The sequence below is a fragment of the Astyanax mexicanus genome, chromosome 18 (genome assembly GCF_023375975.1).
Source record: "Astyanax mexicanus isolate ESR-SI-001 chromosome 18, AstMex3_surface, whole genome shotgun sequence".
NCBI classification, from domain to species: Eukaryota; Metazoa; Chordata; class Actinopteri; order Characiformes; family Acestrorhamphidae; genus Astyanax; species Astyanax mexicanus.
The window spans coordinates 36,363,254-36,381,923 of NC_064425.1; the positions used below are offsets into that span (position 1 = coordinate 36,363,254).

Consider the following 18,670-nt stretch of genomic DNA (forward strand, 5'->3'; position numbering starts at 1 on the left):
GCTGGTTGCTGCCAATATCTGTAGATCTGTATCAACTGACACAGTTATGTCTGCCTGGAACAAACATATCCTATACATTTACATTAATAATTTATTGTACCTCGAGTAAAAAATGGGCAGATTATTAAACCCATAAAAGCCCTTTATTGTGATAAAGAAAGCAGTAGAAAATCCCAATGTAAAACAAATGACACAACAAAAATGTCATATGTATTTCATTATTGCGTTTAAAAAATTGTGTCAGAAGTAGTTATATGGAACATTTGATTAATGGTCCATATGGTTAAAAAGACATTACATTTAATCTCCAGCACTCCTACATTCTGTAAATAAGGTCAGATGAACAAGCACACATTGACACACTGTCCTGTGATGAGGTTCAGTATATGTCATGGGTTAAAGTGAAGGATGGAGTGCTGTAAAGAACTTTGCACAGCTTTTAAAGGGTCTGTGACACACATACTTCACCATGGGCTATACTGGGTTAACCCTTTAACAACCCAAAGCTTATTATCATTGGTGTAGGAACCGGGGTCCCACCCAATATTAGAAAAAGGTGGATTGGTCCCCCCCAAAAATAATCAGCTGTACTATTAATGAGGAGACAGGTGACCGCTGAGTAAATGGGAAATCTCTTAACGCCAATCACGGAGCCGATTCAGGAATTAAGTTCCGCCTCTCAATAGAAACAGCCAATCAGCTTGCTGGTTTTGCGGGTGTGTGCAGGAGAGTGTGCTGGTGGTGGGGAAGTCCCTCCCCCGCTGTGAGATTAAGCAGCGCGATCGGAATGCAGCAGATGATTTTAAACCAGATATGGATATACAGCGATTTTTCTAATAGAAAGGTAACGGTAGGCTAACCATGTTAACCCAGGTAAACTGCTATGTTTCTGATAGCTGGTTAAAAATGCACTAATCAAAACATACCAACTCTGCGCTTAATAAAATACAGCCTGTGACAGTCAGTTAGCTTAGCTTTGGAATTAGCTTAGTTTAAGAAAAACAAAACTATATAATGTTCAGTTTACCCTGTACCTGACTAGCTAATAACTATTTAATTTTCATTCATTTTGATAACTAGTCAGCTAGAAGCTGGATGAAGATAATAGCTAGAATTTAGAATTTAACACTGGGTAATGTTGGTAGTTTAAAGCAGTTTCTTAACCCTCATCACTGCCCTTAAAATTGTGTTTTCCACCAGATCCAACTGATTAGCTAATAAACAGTCCTTTACTGAGTTTACCTGTTAAAATCTCTTAGCCCCCTATGGATCATAAATCAATCATTATGTATGTCCTGCAGTGTATTAGACACATCATACTTACTTTATTATGTGCCTTTAAAGCAGATAAAGCTCTAGAATATGCAGAACAGTGGGAGTATGCAATAGAATATGTAAGAACAGGGTTAAGAAACACTGATCTAATCTGACTTCTGTTCATTTGTAGTTTACAGTAAGAACACATGTCCTGACATCTAACGTTTATATTAACTTCTGACAAAAATCCTTACGAAACGTAAAGTTACATTCTTTTTCATAAAAGGACACCATCATAAGAAGTGCTTTCAGTAGAAACAATTAAACGTGTGGGACACAATGCTAGTCAGTTTGGAGAAAATGTAAATATACAACATACAATACATAATTAATAATAATAAAATCTGTTATATTATTTTAAATATTAGGTGATAACTGATCAGTTTTTGTCATATGACCTTTCACGTATAATGTTTTCTAGCAACAGTAAATATAATGTGGAGTAACATGTTTAGGTTGTAAAATCACCTTTATTTGGATGTAACTAATAATAAACAGAATATAGAAAAAAAATGATTATTTGGGATTAAAAGTAATTCCGCAAATGTTTTTCTAGGAAACTATAGGGTGGGCTTTGGTTCATGTTAGCAAATGTGTCCCCCCCGCCCCCCTCCCCCCCAATATCAAACCCGCTCCTACGCCCTTGCTTATTATACATATGCATGTTACTACAGGCACTTCTGTACAAACTGACTAAGACTGATCTCAGCTGAAAATGGGTGTGGCTCAGCTAATACCTGTGATTTAGACTTCCTGTACAGTGGCTGCTTAATGGTCTCCTGCAGGTGGGTGGAGTCAAAGCCTCCAACATCGACGTCACTGAGCTCTGCTTCATCCATGCTAAAGCGCCGGATGTGATCCAGCGTGGAGAAACCACTGTGTTCTTCATCCTCCTCTTCATCATCAAACCTGAACATGAGCAATCAGTGTGAAATGTTGTACCAACCAATCTTTACATCTACATTCACACACTGCTGAACTGGACAAAACTTGTATTGAATTAATATTCTTTACTTTCTCAAAATGTAATCTGGTAATGAGAAACAAATTCCCCAAATGCCCTAAAATGGGACAAACACTATAGAAATAAAACTTGGATATAACTTGGAGATAAACCGAAAGTAGTCAGTGTGAAGCCTGTATAATAATATAGATTTACTGTCTTCTAAAAAAAACCTTCAACAAACAGCCATTAATGTCTAAATAACTGCAAGTAAGTACACCTCAACAGTGAACATGTCCAAATTGTGCTCAAAGTGTCAATATATTATTTTATTTTTTGGTTGCCACTAGAATCCTCTTTCACTTCTCCATGATGACATCACAGAGCTGGTAAATGTTAGTGACCTTCCACTCCTCCACCTCCACATGCTTATTGAGGTTGAGATCTGAAGACATGCTTATGTTATTGTGAAGCGAAGGGTGTTCTCACTTTTTGGGAGATTCAGTATAATATTATAATAAAGCTACAGGGCTGTGTGTTTGTGTATGTTTTTGAACACACACCTCTGTGGTGAGGATTTGCAGTTCAGGTCCAAATCGGTTGGTCCGTCAAAGTCCAGGTCACCGCTGACATCGTCCTCAATGTTACTGGATGTAGCCTTCTTAGTGGGTTTCCCGGCAGCATCACTATGTTCCACCTCCTCTTCCTCTGTCCCACGCTCCTCCCCTTCCTCCTCATCCTGGTGTGACTTCTGGATGACTGCAGCTTTATCGGCCTCAAAGTGACTGTCGTTTAACCTAAAGATAACAGAAACATCATGTTTTGTTTGTGCTGCAAATTCAGATACAAGTATAACATATATGTAGTACACAGACAACAACCACACATAAACACATAACAATACTATAATCACTTTTTCTTTCATTCTTAGAAGTTGAAGTTGACCCTGATGCCAACACAAGCTAGACTTGTGACATGCCAAAAGTCGTGGGAAACTAATATTAGACATGTTTCGAATCTCTTGGCATGTGTGTGTGTGTGTACACACATGTATAGTGGTGTGAAAAAGTGTTTGCCGCCCTCCTGATTTCCTGATTTTTTGCATGTTTGTCACACTTTTAAAACATCAATCACCAATCACCAATTTAAATATTAGTCAGACAACACAGGTAAACACAAAATGCTATTTTTAAATAAAGGTGTTTATTACTAAAGGAGAAAAAAAATCCAAACCTACATGGCCCTGTGTGAAAAAGTGATTGCCCCCTAAATCTAATAGCTGGTCAGGCCACCCTTAGCAGCAACAACTGCAACCGAGCGTTTGTGACAACTTGCAATGAGTTTTTTACAGCTTTGTGGAGGAATTTTGGCTCCACTCTTTGCAGAATTGTTGTAATTCAGTCACATTGGAGGGTTTTCGAGCACGAATGTCTTTTTAAGGTCATACCACAGCATCTCAATCAGATTCAGGTCAGGACTTTGATTAGCCCACTTTAAAGTCTTTATTTTGTTTTTCTTCAGCCATTCAGAGGTGGACTTGCTGGTGTGTTTTGGATCATTGTCCTGCTGCAGAACCCAAGTTCGTTTCAGCTTGAGGTCACGAACAGATGGTCGGGATCTTCAGGATTCAGGATCTTTTGGTAGACAGCAGAATTCATAGTTCCATTTATCACAGCAAGTCTTCCAGGCCCTGACGCAGCAAAACAGCCCCGGACCATCACACTACCACCACCATGTTTTACTGTTGGAATAATGTTCTTTTTCAGGAATGCAGTGTTTCTTTTACACCAGATGTACTGGGACACACACTTCCAAAAGAGTAAACTTTTGTCTCATTGGTCCACAAAATGTGTTCCCAAAAGTCTTGGGAATCATTAAGATGTGTTCTGGAAAAGTTGAGAAGAGCTTTAATGTTCTTTTTGCTCAGCAGTGTTTTTTTGTTGGCACTCTGCCATGTAGGCCATTTTTGCCTAGTCTCTTTCTGATGGAGGAGGCAAGAACACTGACCTTAACTGAGGCGAGTGAGGCCTGCAGTTCTTTGGATGTTGTTGTGGGGTCTTTTGTGACCTCTTGGATGAGTCGTCGCCACACTCTTGCGGTGATTTTGGGCGGCCGGCCACTCCTGGGAAGGTTTACCACTGTTCCATGTCTTCGCCATTTGTGGGCGATAGCTCTCACTGTGGTTCACTGGATTCCCAAAGCTTTGGAAATGGCTTTATAACCTCTTCCAGACTGATAGATCTCAATTACCTTCTTTCTCAATTGTTTCTGAATTTCTTTGGATCTCAGCATGATGTGCAGTTTTTAAGGATCTTTTGGGGGACTTCACTTTGTCAGGCAGGTCCTATTTAAGTGATGTCTTGATTGAGAACATGTGTGGCAATAATCAGGCCTGGGTGTGGCTAGAGACAAGGGGGCAATCACTTTTCACTTTTTCTCCATTAATAATAAACACCTTCATTTAAAAATAGCAGTTTGTGTTTAGCTGTGTTGTCTTTGACTAATATTTAAATTGGCTTGATGTTCCGAAACATTTAAGTGTGACAAACATGCAAAAAATCAGGAAATCAGGAAGGGGGAAAACACTTTTTCACACCACTGTATATAACTTTTTTCTCTTTTTCTTTCTCCACCTTCCTCTGTCTGTCTGTTCAGATTAGTCCTCATTATTAGTCCAGATTATTTTGCCACTTCCATTATTCAATAAAATAAATACACTTTTTTATATTACTTTTCAAAGAACAAGCAAAACTACAGTTGAAAAGTAGAGTTTGGTATGTTCACTCTCTCAGACAAACTGTGACGCTGCTTTTTTATTAACCATATTCAGCTTAATAATTTTGGTTGCCAAATATTCTACACATCTGTAGACCTCATCACCTGTAATGAGGCAAATAGCTCACATCATCATTACGTGAGACCAGACACACACACACACACACACACACACTCATTCTTTTCTTCTTACAATTTATATTTCATTATTGTACACTTCTACAATTTTTTTTTATTATATACATATTTCATTATGATATTTTTTTTCTTGCTTTGCTTTTTTAAAATCAGATTGTATGTCTATATATATATATATATATATATATATATATATATATATATATATATATAGAGGAAGGGAGGGAGGGAGAGAGAGAGAGAGGGAGAGAGAGGGAAAGAGAGAGAAAGGGAGAGAGAGAGAGGGAGAGAGAGAGAGGGAGAGAGAAAGAGAGAAAGGGAGAGAGGGAGAGAGAGAGGGAGTGAGTAAGAGAGAGAGGGAGAGAGAAAGAGAGAGCGGAAAGGAGGGAGAGAGGGGGAGAGAGATAGGGAGAGACAGAGGAAGAGAGTGAGACCGAAAGAGAGAGAGGGAGGGAGGAATGGCGTGATGATGAAAACAGATTGGATAATTAAAGGCTGAGTTGTGGTAATTTGCAGAGGATAAAGTATCTATCAAGAGCAGTCAGCTTTGACAGGAAACACTTAGTGACCTTCGACCTATACTCTTACACTTACTTCCTATTCACATGTTGGGCCCAGATGTGGGCTGTTATTAACACACACACACACACACACACACACACACACACACACACACACACACACACACACACACACACAAACACACAGACACACACAGACACCACCAGTGATTTAACTTCCAAACGCAGGAATCTCTTAATGATAGAGAAAAAAATCAAACAAATGACCAGAGAGATCAGAATGTGCAAATCTGTCTGACACACACACACACACACACACACACACACACACACACTCCAGTCAAAAGTGTTACATACATGCTCTCGCCAAGCACATCCACCTGGTAATTAAGTTATGTAATTAATATCACACACACACGCGTTTGCACGCACACACACACAGTTGTAAAGGTTAATTAATAAGGTATGAGGGGCTTCGTGTTCACTGATGTTTGTGTATAATTACCTCTCTGTGCAGACTGAAGACTGACAGACTAAAAGACTACAGTCTGTGCATGAGATTTGTGTGTGTGTGTGTGTAGGGGGAGATTAAAAAGTCTCTATACTTTTAGATATTATATATTTTAGATATAATGGATTTTTGTTATGTGGGCTTGAGACTGGGTTTACACGCACTCAACAATTCGTTTGTTCCTGGATTATCGTAATAAGGTGTGTAAAAATATAATGCGATTATTTAGCAATATCAGTTTTAATACAGCATCAATTTTGAAACGTTAGATTGCGATTGTGTGATTATAGCAGATTAGATTAAGAAGAAGCCAATAGTGCAAAATAATTAAAGCGATTCAACTCCCCCTAACCACAGCAAAACAGGGAATCTCACGATACGATATTATCATGATACATTGCCCACAGTAATGATGATATCATGATACTGTGATTCTGCGATACTCAATACATCACAAAACAATTCTCTACGAATTATGGATTCATTAGTGTCAGTTTTACAAAATTTAACAACTAATATTCTTTGCTGCATGTTTACCCTTTTCATAATGTATTAAAAACAAAAGGGATACAATATATAGCAGTACTGATATTTTGTCCCAGTCGTATTTGTGAACAGTAGGCTGAGGTTTATCAGTAGGTTGTTTATTTATTAAACATTTAATTGAATGTGCATACAAAAAAGCTCTTCACAGAATACATGCAACAAGAACATTAAAATGCCATGACATGTGGCGAACATTAAGTGTAATAAATGTAGTACGTTTCATTAGCTAATACAGTTAAATAATAAAAAATAAAGGTGCAGTTAGAAAATATTTTTAATTATCAGACGATATGAAGGAAACATGTCAAAACCACATTTAATTTACTATAAGAGAATTTTAAATGCCATGCTGGTTTAATATTTTTATTGACTTAGACTTTTATGATCAATGATCCTTTTAATGGTGAGAGAGGTGGTGAGACAGCACAGAATATTCAGTGTAAAAAGGAAGATGATGCTCACCCTTCATCAGAGTGCGGAGGTGAGGTGGCAGTCTGGCTGCTGTTGGTGATAAAGTTGCGGATTTCGTTAAAGTAGGAGTCCTCCTTATCGTCCAGGATGGCACTGCTGCTGTCCAGCTCCGACTGTGGTGATGACATCGCTGTGCCTAATCACCACAACACACACCAACATTAACTCACCAAGTTAAATAATGAAAAAAAAAACAGTTCAGTTATCAATAAAACTTTATATTTGAAAATTTATTGAAGTGAATATTTACTATACACATATCTGTATGAGTGTCAGTGTGGAGCTGAACAGGAATAATCAGAGGGGTAATCCAATATTTTTTTTATGGTTATGTATGCAGAGTCATCCATGATGTAAGAATGAAACCTATAATCAGCTAATCAGCTTTTACTGACAAAACCTCCATGAAAAGATAAAATTACTGATTAAATGTTTTTGTTTTTCTTATACTTTTGAAAATATGTGGTTGAGGTTAAAAGATTCTTAGCAAGTTTTGTCTGGTGATTTGAGGAAAGCTGTGTTAGGAGGCATCTACAACAGTATAATAAAAAAGTGTTTTATTTTGGCAAGATATCTTGTGTTTTGTGTTTTACTGAAGCACTAAACCCAAGAAAAGTGTTCCGTTGTTGCTATCAGTAATAAAAGCTATTTTTACCATGTGCTATGTGTTTCGATAACCCTGCAGTAAGTGCTTGTGATTAGTAGTGATATAGGACATGGCAGCTCTAACTTGAGCAAAACCCTTAGCGCTCCCTGGGCGCCGCAGTGATGGTTGCTCACCATCTCTGTATCACTGTGTGTGTGTGTATCTGAGTGTGCTCACTAGTGTATATGTGTGTGCTCAGTGCACGGGTGAGTAAAAGCTGAGGCACAAGTATGGTATATATGCTTGTCTTGAGCAGATTCTCCTGCTAGAAATCCATGTTGTGTTCCAAATTACACACTTCTACACTTTACTCACTGCAGTAATTAAAGCACTTCTGATGATGGTGCACTATTTTAACACACTGTTTAGGATGCCATATTACCATTCTCGTGTTTCTTAAGGTGTCGGTCCAGGTTGGTCTGTTGGCCAAAGCAGCGGTCACACAGGTGGCATTTGAAGGGTTTTTCTTTGTTGTGAATGTTACGGATGTGGCGCTGCAGGTTGGAGGAAATGCTAAACGAGCGATCACAATATTTACACCTGCAGAGGATGCGTACACACACACACACACACACACACACACACACACACACACACACAAAAACAGAGGGCACATTAGGGTACTTTAGCCATGCTTTTTCAACCATTGGGGCACCAAGGGGGAGCAGTTGCCTATCCCTGCCCCCTTCTAGTCCAATAGAGCTCTTGAAGTTTGCACTAGACCAACTAGCATGGTAGAGAACAATTTACAACAAATAAAAGAAAATAAATACTGGGACGCTGTGTAAACCAACTGTTCTCTCATCTTGATCCAGTTCTGTAAAACACCACTAACTCCCTCCTTCTCTATACCCACCAAATCACTCCCTCTATCAGTCTAATTATACATCTCTCTCAGGCTGCAGTAAGTGCAGACTGGTTGTTTAATGCTTTGCCAGCATGTGGAGAGTAGACGAGGTAGACTCTGGCAGACTGCAGCAGCCTACAGTACTGTGTGTGTGTGTTATGAGGATGGGAGAGCTTGCATATCTATCTTCACATAATACTAAATAAGAATTTTACCCTTACTGCTTTAATTGCTCATCAATAACCCTTTTTCTTTTATTAATCTGAATATCAGTAATCGTCACACAGGCTTACAAGTAGCAATCAGAGCTTCAGCATGATAAGGAAACAGGTGAGCTCTACTAAATGTGAGCAGGTACACTGTAGCATCCATCATCCAGACTTTCAGAAATGAGAATAGGTAAGAAATCTACTCTCATAGAAAACTGCAGTGTTGTGTATCAATACAGTATTAATTAGTACAGTAATACAGTATGGCCTGTGGACAGTTCTGTAAAATCAATTTAATCATTTGGGAAATGTATTCATACACAGTATTTACAGTGTTTTACTGTTCGTACAGTTGATTCTTTTCATGTCTGGATTCACCATACTAGAGGATATTTCTCCGCTGCTTGTTCAGGGAAAACAGTGATTGTGATGTGGGTGAGCTGCTGTGGCCGGATTAAAACAGATGCAGCATAGTTTACTGTATACAGTAAATGCTTCTGTTGTTTTGTATGTGGACCACTGTGTATGCAACTGTTTGCAGTGTTCATTTCATTGACAAATAATTTTCTTCAAAGTTTTCATAAACAAAACTTTTTTTCAAGACGAAAATGAGACGATAACAATAAAAACAGCATGAAATAATAAAAACGATGAAGAAAATGTTTGGCAGGAAGGACGTCCAATCAGAACTGACTTGACTTGAAAGTTAGGAGCCAGTTAGGAAAAGATCTAATCACTACTACTACACTACTACTAATCTATTAACCCAGAAGTCTGTGTAAAGTTCCTTACAGCACTTTCTCATAAGTTTCGCACTTTAACTCATGAAGTCTCTCAGTTCATCCTGAGAGCATCTTTACAGGACAGTGAGTGAATGTTTGTTTTGATCTCGTTTATAGACTGTAGCTCCAGTAGGTGTGCTGTAGATAAAACTAGCTCCTTTAAAAGCTCTGCTCAAACTATTTAACTATTCAAATGCTTTAATTAAGGGTTTTACATTACATAATTCATAAATCAATCTAATTATGACTGAAAATTTTACATTTCAAATATTTACAGACACATACCTACAATAATAATATGTTTTAAATCATATGTAAACATAAATATATTTTACATTCAAATATCAATAATATTACACAACTGGTTAATAAACGTTTCATCTCGTATTTTAGTTGACTAAACTGACTGTAGTTTTAGTCATCTGTATTCTTATGATAATTAGTCGGCTAAAAACATTTCAGATTACCAAATTATGACTAAAACTAAATGACATTTTTGTCACAAGACCAAATCAAAATTTGTTGTCAAAATTAACACTGGCTGGTTGGAATGTACACTTCCTACATTACTTTAACTGTGTATTTGTGTGTTCTGAGTATAAAAACAATTTTCTAAAATATTTTGCAAAACAATTATGTGTGTACTGCCTGTATTGAGTCATTATGGTGAAAGGAGAAGAGGTGTTTTACATTGAGCTCATCAGTTATCAACTGGTTTTGTTAAATGTTTATTTATATGATGGGTTGTCTGTGTCATCTGAACACAAAGCACCATTTTGAGAAGAAATAAAATAGTTTTGAATGTAAAGTTTCATTTTGCGGGAGAATTTAGGTGTTTTGTCCATTTTATGATTTTTTTAATTTGTGAGTAGAGATCTGAGAATATGAAGCATTCTTTCAGAAAATGTGTGTAAACAATCCAGAAATCACAGATTGTTCAACTGACACAACTTATATAGATATATTTATACACAATGCAGTGAGAAAACAACTGTGGACTGTTCTGTGTATAACCTACTCTACAGAAATGTGTCTGTGTGTATGTGTTTAGGTCATTAGTGAAAGTTAATGTAATGAGTGTATTTGAGGTCAGTCTCTCTGTATGTGAGTGAGTGTGTGTGTGTGTGTGTGTGTGTGTGTGTAAGTCTCACCTGTACGGCTGTTCTCCTGTGTGTGTTCTGAGATGGCGTGTGAGGTTGGCTGAGCGTGGGAATATTTTTCCACAGTATCTGTAAAGGAAGGAAACTCCTCTTCAGTAACAAATAGCCAGACATAACACATACACACATACACACACACACATACACACACACACACACACTACAATACCATTTCTCAACACAGCCTTTAAGCTCACAAAATAGTACAAATATTTCCTAATAAAAAATACATAACCCCTACACTATTGTTCACTTAGGGCGTTTTCACACCAGCACTATTAAAACAAACTCTGGTTCGTTTGTAACTTTAGTGCGGTTCGATTGAGCAGGTGTGAAAATAGAAATGGCACTCGGGTGTGGATCAAAAGAACCGGACCGAGACCAGCTAGAGACCAACTCTGGAGCGGTTTGCTTTGGTAAGAACGTGATTTGGTCTCAATCCGACCCAGCTATTAAATATAGTCCACATATTTTGCTGATAAGGCGCAGTTTAAACTGATATATTAGTCAGATAAGGCTGATTACCACAGTTATGAACAAACTGTGTCCAATAGGGGTGTGCCATATCATATCGTACGCGATAATATCGCCAACATTTTTAAATATCGTGAACGATATTATACCCTGAAATATTGTGCCATAACACTCTCCCCTAATAATCAAATTAGGGTTCTACTTTTTAGATGTTTTAAGCAAAAGAAAAATTCACACATTTCTCATTCCCTTTTAGATATCTACTAGAGAGAGATTATATCTCTCCAGTATCATTTACTTTACTTTAATCCTGGATATGTGGAGATATTTGGAGTTCTGTTACAAATCTGCTAAAATTCTTGTATTTTTTTTATATCTTTATTTTTGTTGTATCGCCAAGGGTATCGTTATCGCGATAATACCATGAAATATCGTGATATTATTTTAGGGCCATATCGCCCACCCCTAGTGTCCATGCACGCACGGTCTGTGCTGCATTCACAGCTTGCAGCTGTGTGACTCCATTTAATATGTTTACATCTGTGCTGCACGTCCAAACACTGTGTCCAAATGCGCAGTGTTTCAGCGTTCTGTGTTAAAGCACAGATATACGCACTGGAACACAGGATCTTCTCGCTGTATTTATTTCTTTTGTATATGTATATTTACTCCCATGCCAGACAGCTCTGACCAATCAGAGGACACAACCTGCTCACGTGGTTTATTGGTGTGCATTTTGGTGTGTTTAGGTTTATGCCTGTGTGAAACCAGACTAAACAGAGGGAGAAATGCTCCACGTAAACAAACTCATTAACTGATTCAGAGCAGAGAAACGAACTACAGGTGTGAAAACGCCCTTAATAATCTGAATTCTTTACAGGCTTATTATTCAAAAATGGCACTAAAACAGAGTTAATCAGGATCCCCCCTAAATGATTTATTCTTCTTTCAGGCTGACGAAATAATAATTCTCTTAACTAACATCTTACAGCCCACTTACAAGTATTGCATTTACAGCCCAATGAATGAAAAATATATATATTTTACAAATAAATAAAGTAAAATGGAAAATAATAACTCAGACTGAACAGATGTAGATTTTGAGCTTTCATCAGCTATTTTGGTTTATATGTGTGTGTGTGTTTCTGAGAGTGTGTATTTGTGAGTGTGTGAGTAAATGTGTGTTTGTGTGTGTATGTGTGTTTTTTGAGAGAGTGTGTGTGTGTGTGTGTGTTCTTACGGGTGTGTGGTGGGCGTGGTTACCTGCAGGTGTAGCGCTCTTTACCCTTGCGCAGCAGTGTTTCAGGCAGTGTGGTTGGTGGAGCTCGGAAGTCAAACATGGAGGGAACAGATCGCATAATGTCACCAGCATCAGACTTTAACGACCCAAACGATTCCAACTTCTCCGCCATGTTCTCTATAGCTGACATCTGAGAGAGAGAAAAGAGAGAGACAGAGAGAGAGAGACAGAGAGAGAGAGAGAGAGAGGAAGAGAGAGAGAGAGAGAGAGAGAGACAGACAGAGACAGAGAGAAAAGAGAGAGACAGAGAGAGAGAGACAGAGAGAGAGAGAGAGAGAGAGAAAGAGAGAGAGAGACAGACAGAGACAGAGAGAGAGAGACAGAGAGAGAGAGAGAAAGAGAGAGAGAGAGAGAGAGAGAGAGAGTTTTAACAACACTTTATTTCAACCAAATCATGTTATAACATGTAAAAGTCACTTTTTGGCCATCTCAGCCATTAAAATCATTATTTAAAAACAGGACATCATGTCACAAAAGATAGATCAATAAACAACATGACATTAACCCATTTTCACTGGAATTGAGGTGCAAAGCAGAGCTCATCATGTAAAACTGAGCACACTGCATCCTCACAGCACCACACTGCTCTAAAAGTAATCAAATCAGACATACATTTATAATAATTAAAATCAATTTAAACTCACTGCCACTCTCAACATCTCCTCTGGGTCTGTTGCTCCACTTCCCTGCATTTTATTTCTTCTGGAATGCCAAGTAGCCAGTTTACCCTGACCTATCAGAAAGTTTAATAAACACAGCTTTTCTTTCCTCAAAACAACATATTTCTGCCCAAAGACATACAAATGATCTGTCCACTGTACCCCCAGACCACTGCTCCATGTTTTCAGCAGGTTGAACACACTCCTGAGTCTGGCACAGCGCAGAAACAAGTGCTGTAAAGTTTCCTCAGTGCCACAAAAAGGACACTCGCTCAACACAGTGGAGTCAATATAGAACACATGTCTATTAGTGGCTATAGCCCCATGAACAAGCCGCCACTGTAAATCACCTGTACGCTTTTTTTATCAGAGGCTTGTAAAGAAACCTCCAACAGCCTTGAGGGGAAAAGTCTGATACCAAACAACCTGACCACCTAGACTCCTTTAAACCAATCAGAGCACCTCGATTGATGACCTTCACACAGGTTCCATACAGTGCATATTTAGACACATCTGCAAAACTGCCCAACTGTGGAACAGCAAAAGAAAGAAGTGCCCCCTCTTCCTCTTGATACCCTGCAACCCCAAGCGAATTCTTCTAAAAGTCAGCTCTGCAACTGAAATCAAAGGTTATAAAATAAAGGCTTTTCTTCAATAGACACACACACCTGAGCATCAGATCTTTCACACCTAAGTACTAGGGACCAAGACCTTAAAACTGACTGATAAAAAACAGTGGTCATGGAAAAGTCCATTTCCTGTCATTTTAACAGAAACAGCTGTCTGTCATAATTCAGGTTTTCCACCCTACGCAACAGAGCACTCGCTGTAGCAACCCATGCTAGCCCATGACCAAACAAGAACCTTTGAGCTGTTTGTAGCCAGAAAGCAGTTATTCTACTGCACAGGTCAATCAGACCCTGACCTCCCTCAGCCACAGGTAGATATAAAACAGGTGCACGGGTCCAATGCTGACCAGACCAAAATAATCGAACCAGCTTACTCTGAAGCTCTAACCAAGGTGTCAGGCGGCTCCAGCACTGTGAGCCTATGCCACAGCCTGGAGGCAATATGGTGTTGGCTACTAGGACTCTGCCCCGATAAGAGAGCTGAGGCAGGACCCAGGTCCAGCTTGGCACAAGACTTCTCCAATACTCCTACACAGTTTGTTTCCTGGTACTCAGGCATTCCTAGGAACACACCAAGATACTTCAAACCCTGTGTTCGCCAAATCACACCTCCTGGCAACACAGGAAACCCTCTGTTCTGCCACTGTCCCACAATGAAGCCCTCAGACTTTCCTCAATTCTTTTGAGCTGAGGGTGCCCTCTCATAAAGAGGCAAGGCCTGATTTAGACTATGAACATCTCCCTGCTCTTTAATGAACACAGTCACATCATCTGCATAAGCACATAGCACCACTCTATCACTCAGTCCAGGCACTGAGAACCCCTGCAATTTCATTCTTAACCTACAAAGCAGGGGTTCTATTGCAAGACTATATAATTGGCCTGAAAGAGAGCACCCTTGCTTGATTCCCCCTTGCATCATTATTGGGACAGCCCCAGCAGCAGAACCTGCAGACACCACAGCCCCAGCAGCAGAACCAACAGATACCACAGCCCCAGCAGCATAACCTGCAGAACCAGCAGACACCACAGCCCCAGCAGCAGAACCAGCAGACACCACAGCCCCAGCAGCAGAACCTGCAGACACCACAGCCCCAGCAGCAGAACCAACAGATACCACAGCCCCAGCAGCAGAACCTGCAGAACCAGCAGACACCACAGCCCCAGCAGCAGAACCAGCAGACACCACAGCCCCAGCAGCAGAACCTGCAGACACCACAGCCCCAGCAGCAGAACCAGCAGATACCACAGCCCCAGCAGCAGAACCTGCAGAACCAGCAGACACTACAGCCCCAGCAGCAGAACCAGCAGACACCACAGCCCCAGCAGCAGAACCTGCAGACACCACAGCCCCAGCAGCAGAACCAGCAGATACCACAGCCCCAGCAGCAGAACCTGCAGAATCTGCAGACACCACAGCCCCAGCAGCAGAACCTGCAGACACCACAGCCCCAGTAGCAGAACCTGCAGAACCAGCAGACACCACAGCCCCAGTAGCTGAACCTGCAGACACCACAGCCCCAGTCCCAGTCCTCTGATCTTGTTTCTCCTTGTTAGCCATATGGCTATTTTGGCCTGCCCAAACACAAAATTTATTAAACAGCGTTTAAAACGTTGTCCAGCAGTATACCTTGGCCCCAATATAAAAAGACCAAAACTAAACTTCACCCCAAGACTTAAGCAAAACCTTTGTAAAAATTAAAATAATCAATTTAGACATGAATAGTCTGTGAACCTGTGTTGTACAGTCTCAGTTTTTGAGCAGAAGGGACAAAATGTGCAGTGTGAACCCTTGTGGCAATCTATGTATAATTCTCCACTGAAGATCTCCTGACCTTTTAGATAGTGGCAGTTTATATAGAATCCTCCACCAGAATTCAGCAGTGGTCTGGTCTTTAAGCAGTCCTTGCCACTGATGTTCACAAATATCCTCAAATGCTCTTAAGTGCCTCACTTTCACACATGCTGCATACAAGGCCTTACCGCCAGTCTCTTCAAAACTGACCCAGCACACATAACGAAGGGAAACCCACAGCAGAATCCGGTTTATGCAGGTCCTCCCACGCACAGAGTGTTGGTTGTAGACCATCCTCTCGTATGAACCGCAACATACTCCATGCCTTCAAAACAGAGGAATAAAAGCCCTCTAGCCCAGACAGGTCTACTCCATTAACATTCATGAGGAAGAGGTGGTCTAGCCCCATATGGGTCTAGCCCCATATTTCCAGCTTTCTGGAGCAGTTTGTGTGCTATTTCCCTCCAGGACAAATCTGGAAGGTATAGCAGTCTTTGTGCAGCTTTAAGTCTGAACGCAGTTGCTCTGCTCTTCCAGTCCAAGCACATCAGCTTTATCATGCACAAAGACAGACACGTCATCTGCATAAGCTGACACCACTGTACATCTGTAAATGCTCATACCACTGACCTTTTTTTTTATTAGCCTCAAAAGAGGTTCTATAGCAAGGGAAAAGAGTTGTCCTGACATACCACAGCCTTGATGCACTCCTTTCCACAAATCCACAGGTCTGCTTAGGCCCCCACCCACCTTAGGCAAGGCAACACACAAGGCAAGAGTCACCGGTATAAAGCAGCTTCACACACTTTACACCAAAGTTTTTACCAAAACCGAAATTTAACAGAGTAGTAAAAAGGTAATCATGATTTACTCTATCAAACGCTTTCTCCAGGTCTAAGGAAACCAAACCAATATTAAGAGAAGCGCTGTTAGACAAACCAATCACATCCCTTATTAAAAACAAATTGTCAGTTATTGATTGGCCAGGAATACAGTAAGATTGATCTCTGTGTATGATGGTGTCCAAAATGTATTTCTGCCTGTTGGCTAGTGGCTAGAAAACATTTTGTAATCTGTGCACAACAAAGCCAAAGGACGCCAGTTTTTCTGTTCACACAAGTCAACTTTTTTAGGTAGAAGAGTAAGTACTGCTCTCCTGCAGCTTAGAGACAACTCACCACTTAATAAGCATTCCATTAAAACTGAAAATAGGTCCTATCCAATCAGATCCAAAAAAACTCTATAAAATTCAATTGGGAGGCTGTCAATGCCAGGAGAACAGCCTGAAGCCATCTGAAATGCTGCAGTTTCAAGCTTAGTCAGGGACGGTGGGAACTCTAGGGAATTCATATAACCCTCTGCTAATTTAGGCATACCAGCCATACGTATATTTATACACTCTTCACTACAGTTTTCAGCTTTAAATAAGTCAGAATAAAACTCAACAGCCCTCACGTATTTCATTTACATCAAAAGACAGGCGACCATCAGCCATATAAAGAGCATGTATATGTTTATTTTTGCTGTACTTCCTTTCAAAGCCAAAAAAGAAGGAGCTGGGAGCATCCATTTCTCTGAACATCTGGAACCTTGCTCTTACAAGCGCACCTTTTACTGATTTGAACCTTCCCAACATCCCACCATTGTTTTAAAGAATCAAAATCAGCTTTCCTATCTGACCATCTAACCCAGAATTCACGAAAGCTAGAGTAAAAGGTGACGTCTTGTGATAGCTTAACATTAAGCTTCCAGTAAGCCACTCTCCTGTAACAGGCCGAAAAGGAGAAAAACACACTGGCATGACATTGGCACTAACGAGTGTGAGTTAGGGATGTAAAAACGATCGAGAGGAGCAGCACTTGCTCTGCCCTCTGTCATCTTTACCCATGTGAACTGATTAAGAGTAGGGCGCTTTATTCGCCAACAATCAATCACATTAAAATCAGTTGCTCTACTCTGTAAAAGCTTAGTTGAGGGCAGGTACGGCTCTTCTCCTGTCCTATCTACAGCAGCTAGAGTATAGTTCCAATCACCCCAAACACAAAAAATGTCCTGGTTACACTGAGCTAATTCTTGCCTAAGGCAGTTTAAAAAAGTTCCCCTCTCTCTACCTATATTTGGTGAATAGACATTTTCAATAGTACAATCCTTCTCATAAATGTTACCATTTAAAATTTGCATTCTGCCTCTACACACTGTTTTGTGTGAAATCATATTAAAAGACAGTCCAGGTGAAATTAAAATAGCTAAACCAGCACTTACATTGGAGCCATTATTAAAAAACAAAGGCCCCTTCCACCACATTTTCCACAGAAACTCATCATCACCATCAATGTGAGATTCTTGTAGTAACAAAATATCCAGTTTTTTATCCTGAATATACTGTGCAAGCATTTCACGTTTGTAAACATCTCTAGCACATTAATGTTAAGAGAAGTGACCATGAGGAAAGCTATGGAAACCAAAAGCAGGAAAGGACAGTAATGTGCCACCATGGTTTGTGTTAAAGGAGACCTACACATCAGACCAGACTTTCTTTACTTTTATGCACTGCTGTCGTCCGCTTTTTTGTCAAGAAGCTACTCAACGACACATTTCTTTTGCCTTTAGTTGCCTGCAGAAATCTATCAACCTCAGAGAGCGTGTACGTATCACCTGCCTGCTCAGGTAAGGCTGTAGTTATCTCAGGCTGTGGGCCCTGCTCAGACAGAGCTGACTGACTGGGCAAACTAGCTGGTGTTTCTGACAGTCCTGAAAAATCTGATGCCTCACTCATATTATCAGAGTCAAACTCAAGCACTATTTCCTTATCCTGCACATGCTGCACTACAGGACTATCGTCCTCCACCACAGGTTTATTGGTTTTAAAACTAGCTTTACAATGAGAACTGGTACTAGGTTCAGTAAAAGTTTCAGCAGTTATAGCAATAGGCACATTAAGCACATT

The 18,670-nt window shown here is 39.9% G+C and overlaps 1 protein-coding gene across 14 annotated transcripts in view; it reads right to left on the bottom strand.

Moving 5' to 3' along the window:
- Window positions 1-18,670, bottom strand: part of mecom (MDS1 and EVI1 complex locus) — a 295,445-nt gene that overhangs the window by 4,787 nt on the left and 271,988 nt on the right. For all 14 annotated transcript variants that reach the window (XM_049467391.1, XM_049467387.1, XM_049467386.1 and 11 more), the window contains 6 exons: window positions 12,604-12,770; window positions 10,858-10,935; window positions 8,251-8,408; window positions 7,214-7,358; window positions 2,824-3,057; window positions 2,055-2,226 (listed from right to left, as the gene is read on the bottom strand). In XM_049467391.1, coding sequence (XP_049323348.1) covers window positions 2,055-2,226; window positions 2,824-3,057; window positions 7,214-7,358; window positions 8,251-8,408; window positions 10,858-10,935; window positions 12,604-12,770 — 954 coding nt within the window. The remainder of the gene's footprint in view (window positions 1-2,054; window positions 2,227-2,823; window positions 3,058-7,213; window positions 7,359-8,250; window positions 8,409-10,857; window positions 10,936-12,603; window positions 12,771-18,670) is intronic.